Source organism: Rhyacophila brunnea, unplaced genomic scaffold (genome assembly GCF_057557595.1).
Source record: "Rhyacophila brunnea isolate RB1 unplaced genomic scaffold, BYU_Rbru_1.0 scaffold_2, whole genome shotgun sequence".
Lineage (NCBI taxonomy): Eukaryota > Metazoa > Arthropoda > Insecta > Trichoptera > Rhyacophilidae > Rhyacophila > Rhyacophila brunnea.
Window position 1 is genome coordinate 13,463,358 of NW_028232859.1, and position 6,000 is coordinate 13,469,357.

The following is a 6,000-nucleotide window of genomic DNA, read 5'->3' on the forward strand; positions in this document are numbered from 1 at the left end:
AAATTTGCAAGATGGATAGATATTATCAACGGCCACTAGATGGCATTCAAAGTCAATCTTCAATTAAAACAGTGTTACACATTTTCTAGTTTCAACGACGATATTACACACTGATTTCCTTGAATAAGTGACCACAATTAATTAATACATCATATATAGTATATTAATTGACAGACAAAAAATATTTATATTAATAATCGACATTATTATTTCAGTACCTAGTAATAATAAATGAATAGTTGCATAATATAATATTATCATTATGGCATTATTTTATTTATAAGTAAATTATCCTGAATCTCAAAAAAAAAAATGTGCCATGTTGATATACCAATTATAAACCTTTCCCAAATTGTTCACAAAATAATTGAAGTCATTCACACACTCGTCACTCAAAAACATAGAAATTCACAAAGTTGTCTTTTGGCCTATATGCTCATTTTTCCTTCCGCCTATAGATATTAGAATATGTTCATGAATAACAATCAGTTACTAACTTCATTACATATAAATGACATCGCTTCGAAAAATCACCAATGTGGCACCAGAACAAGACTTTAAAAGCACAGTAATTTACTGTCAGGGCAAAAATATATTGAACAAATCTGTAAAGCTTGAATACTTTTACTATCATTCATTTATAATAAAAATTGCTAAACATGGCATTTCGCCTATAGTGGGGATATCACAAGAATGTTTCACAATGTTCTACAATCAATAAGTGTCCAATAGTTGGTTGTGTGTACAAATAATCTGTAGTGTGGCCCAATACCGCAACTAATCTAGTTGCGTAACAAAACAATAAGTGGCCCAATATAAAATGCTGTCAATAAATATGCCTGTTCATTTGAGTTTGAACAAAAAAAATATATTATGGTAAGTAAGTATGTACATATTAAATTTTAAGAATTGCATAATACTTTTGGACTTGTTTGATAATAAAAACAAATTAAATCGAATATGATTAGATTCATTTGCTTTGCAGTGCTTTAGAAATTAAAATTAACAATGAGGTGCTGAGGGAAAATGAGCCATTTTGACATCAACAAATAATCATTTATTTGTCAAACAGGATTCAAACATGTAACTGCTTTGTACGAAAAGTTATAAGCATTTTATTTCCAACAATGGAGTACATTTCTTGGACACGGTGTATAAATTGTCATTATACACCTGTACATAATTTGAATTCTTGGCTTGACTTGTCCTTTCTCATACAGTATAATACCCTGTCATAGATTTACTGTGCACAGTAATAAAATGTATGGGAAAACATGTATTATCCTGCAGTTGGCAAGAATGCGTGCATAAATCAAACAAGTTTGGAAGGTTCCAAATTCAACGCGAAAGTAAGATTATTTCCGATCTTGCGCCTGCGCAGTAGAACGATAATGGCGAAACTGCGGTACAACTACTAATTTTAGGTTAACCTATTTTCACTACCAGCTGTCAAAATTAGTGCTACAAAATGACAACATCGCGTCTCGCTTATAGTGCCTGTACATGTGCATGGAATTAGTCGGCAAACGTGCTTATTTTAAACTATCATAACAATAACTGTTTACTTGTTAAAGTGCTGACTGTCTCTCCAATTTCATTATTCAAGAGTAAGCGAGACGCGAGGTTGTCATTTTATACTACTATCTGACAGGTCGTATTGAAAATTGGTTAAGCTCAAAATGAGTAGTTCTTTTTTTACCGGCATGTTCGCCCCTATCACTCTACTGCGCAGACGCAAATCGAAAATAATCTTACTTGCGCGCAATAAATCATCACAATTTGGAATCTTCCAATCTTGTTTGATTTATGCACGCAATCTTGCCAACTGCAGGATAATACATGTTTTCCCATACATTCCCAACAAGTTTGGAAGCTTCTGAATTGTGCTGATTTTTTATGAATATTATTTTGAATACTTGGAGATAATGATAATGGCGAACCTACCGGTAAAAAAACGAACCACTCATTTTAAAGTTAACCGACTTTCAATACGTCCTGTCAAATAGTAGTATAAAATGACAACATCGCGTCTCGCTTACTCTTGAAGAATGAGATTGGAAAGACAGTCAGCACTTTTACGTGTAAACAGTTATTATGACGATAGTTTAAAATAAGCACTATTGCCGACAGTAATTCCATGCACGTGTACAGGCACTATAACAACATTAATAAACATAGAGAAAAATCAATATTATTTCATGGATTGTAATAAGAGTCAATTGTGAATGTGAATGTCAATAATTGTTTAAATTAATTGAAATATTTATATCCAGTGCATTTACTTGTGCTTTATGGAATATGATTCAAAAGTGTCTACAAACGATTCACTGAAGAATGGTTTTATAGTGGAACAATTTAACCTTGATACTGTAGATGCGACTTCTAGTGTGCAGGAATTATTAATGTCACGAGATTGCTATCGTCGACAGTACTTGCGTCAACAATATTGCTTCGTTTTCTCTCCCTGGTTGAACAAAACAAAAGTCAATATTTTATAAAGTCATTATTGTCTTTTTTCATAACACTTAGCTAGTCGACCTGCAAAGTCAAGCCCCCAGGCTAGAGCCCTGTCTATGCGAGATGTATGGCTATTGATAGTCTCGGATTAGAAATATGGCCTTCTCTAGTATATTTATAAATCCAAAACTTAAAAAGACAATTAAGAAGAAAATAATTAAAAATGTATGTTGTACCTCAGTAAGAGTCTGTTCCAATTCAGATGTGGTGGTTTCTGTTTGGAGCTGAGGATTCACTGTCGGTTTACTTCCACTCGAAATCACAAACTCATATTCATCACTCGTCGCTAGTGATTCACTGGATTTAATACTTGCACTGTCCTCCATACCGTGGCCTACAAATATAATAACAGAAAACTTTATTGCCAAGAAGAAGAAAAAGAATCGCCATAGTGATGAATAGACCATGAGGTTGGTACTGTAATTGAATTTTTTTTTGTTTAGAATAATTATTGGATAGTGTCCAATAAAGAGCGCTTTCCAGACAATATATTATCATAGAGGCCGCAAATGAAACAATTAAAACCTACACACTAGAGCATCTAGTCCCTAAAGCAGCGGTTGTTAACCGGTGCACCGCGAAAAAAATGATAAAACAGAAAAATCCGCGAAATAGTGAAAACCGAAAAGTCCTTCGCGAAATTATGAAAGCCGACGAAAGATCTAATGTGATTTCGATTTTGCCGAATCGGCTTTAACGAAAACATTGCCGAGGGAATTATTTCCGCTATAACAGAATATTTAACTTTAATGGAAGAAAATATTGCATATTAGGTACATATTATTATTGAAAATTATGACTGGATACGAAATCCATTTGCTACGATTGATACATCGAGTTGTGAATTTTCGTACCAAGAATAAGAAGAATTATTAGTCACCTTTCAACGGATCGGGCTCTAAAAATTAAATTTTCTGAAATAACTATGGAGGATTTTGGATTTTTGTACAAGACTCTCTACATAAGGGCACTGAAAATCTTGTTACACTTTTCAATATCATATTTGTGTGAGCTCGGTTTCTCAACAATAACTAATATAAAAACTAAACGAGAAACACTTACGAATGTACCTATATATTTTTTCTTTAACTGTTATGTAATCTGTTCAATTTGTAATAAAAGTTATGTCCACATATTTTTCTTTATTTTCTGACCGTTTGATTTTGGTGCACCGCAATTTTTTCAACAACGTTTTTGGACAACCCCTAATCGGCCATGCCAAAGTCGTTGTGTAGGCTCGGAAAATAAACAGATATGCTGAAATTCACATACAAACTTGATCAACATGATGCTGAACCGGTATTGTCCTGAAAGGGGGTCAGAATCATGCTAAACTTGGATTCAAAAAATCCACAGTGCCATATACTACACATTACATCTCATGTTCGATCGTAAGAGGAACTGAATTAATAGACCACAATATGAGCTATATTATAATAGGCCTCCACAGAGTGTAGGTTGTATTAACAGATTTTTGTTTTTACGAGAAGTTTGCTCAACCTATTAAGTCCATACTCTGGTTTCAAACACACATTAAAAAACAACATGTGAATTTTCCAGACCCACATTTCGAATCCGGTACCCTACGACAATACCGCTCGTTACCGCTCAGCCATCATGGGAATACAGTGAACAGAATAATTCTGATTCCTCCCTAGATTCACCGCGTTTAACTCATGAAACCATATTGTAATTGTAGAGGATATTAATTTGCTACACGTCAAACTGATTTTATGCTTTTTTAAATGATTTGTTGGACCGGCACGGTTACGTCTCAGGTCACAGAAATTGATCCCTGAGGGTAAAGCAATGGAGAGTTTTCAGTAGGGAAGTTTCCTCATGGTAACCGAGACCCAAATTGGGTTGTCGTGACAATGATAATATATGTATTTTTCTGGTTTCAATCACTCCTAAAAATGTCTCATTCCAATGTCTTTAAATATTATTATCTCATTTTGGGTAATTGTGGCGCAGATGCCGTCATGAGTTTTTATCATTTTTTTTTTACGAAAACAGTTTATTCCATGTTGACGATTATAATAAATACCATTTTCTGTCAGCGCATAGGCTTTTCGATCCAATATTTGTTAATTTAAAATTTTCATACATTTTGATGCATCATTATCACATTATATTTATAAGATTATATTAGGTAATATTAGGTTGGGGTAGGTTAGGTTAGGTTAGGTTAGGTTAGGTTAGGTTAGGTTATGTTAGGTTTAGTTCGGTCTAAAAAGAAAGTTATAAAATCTCATGACGGCATCTGCGGCACATTTACCTCATTTTGTATTATAACACTATCCAAAACATTTTGTATAATGAAACTATCCGAGAAGGAAAAGTAGATATTGCTAAAATATATTAAGTAGGTATGTGATGATCCTTATTTCTGGATCAGTAAACATTGGAGATGTTCTAAACAATCTAAACCCACAGAGTTTGTACATAATGATGGAAAGAAAAAAACAATATTATTTGGTATTAAACGGAAAGTCGTAAATAAAAACAATATATTGATGTTCACGATGCATTACTCAAATAATGAATCATTGTTAGTTGATAATAATTATTAATCCCGGTTCATAGGTAAGTAAGTACTACCCAAGGACTTCAACTAGGTAAAAGAAAAATGTTTGATACCTTGCTTACTTACTACCTCAATAGATACATAGTTATACTGTCACAGAATATTTTGATTTCCACATCTGATTTGTGAATAGTTATCTAGTCTTTGTAAAGAACACGTCTTGAGACTTGTGTATTTATGGATTTGGTGTAGCAGTCATTTGTATGAATATTATCAAAAATGCCATATGCATACAAATACGATCATCTCTACATGCTTATAGCTATTATCAATAAATTCCGCACTTTGACATCAGAGCGATTGATGATTGATTGACGTATAAAACATGTAGTACAACATCCAAAATAATCGATTTTTTGCGCTAAATAATACATATTCTCGCAAACCAGAACTGTGATATGTTTTCGTATAATTTTCGACTGAATTACGCACCAAATTAATAATTGGAGTCCACGTTGATGACAATGTTCAAAATTTCGACTTGATAGTCCATAGCTACGTGTTTACATTTACAACAAAAACGACACCGCGAAATAACAAAACGTCAAACTACACAAATGTCACGGAGATGACGGGATTACTTTTTAAATGTATTTTAGAGCTGTTCAAAATACCGTTATGGTCCCATAACAATAAAATATAATTTTTAAAAATGTCTGAAAATATCATTTATATTCTAATTAGGTATGTACGTACTAAATATTTTTTGTAGGACTACTGGCTAAAATATTTTTTCTACATATTTTTTATTGAAACGCAATTCCATTTACTGCTCCAATAAGTCATGTTTTAAATAGGTACCTATTATTATAATAATATTGGGTGTCTTTCGATAATTTTAATTTTCGACCATGTCCGATCCTAATATGATCATAATAGCATCTTCATGTGGATGT

The 6,000-nt window shown here is 32.9% G+C and overlaps 1 protein-coding gene across 2 annotated transcripts in view; it reads right to left on the reverse strand.

The window, feature by feature from the left end:
* The window catches only part of GAPcenA (GTPase activating protein and centrosome-associated), a 55,082-nt gene extending 49,416 nt beyond the window's left edge, over positions 1–5,666 (reverse strand). For both annotated transcript variants that reach the window (XM_085947411.1, XM_085947410.1), the window contains exons 1-2: positions 5,537–5,666; positions 2,694–2,851 (exon numbers count right to left, since the gene is read on the reverse strand). In XM_085947411.1, the coding sequence (XP_085803537.1) occupies positions 2,694–2,843 (150 nt within the window). In that variant the 5' untranslated portion in view covers positions 2,844–2,851; positions 5,537–5,666. The remainder of the gene's footprint in view (positions 1–2,693; positions 2,852–5,536) is intronic.
* Between the last annotated feature and the right edge of the window lie 334 nt (positions 5,667–6,000).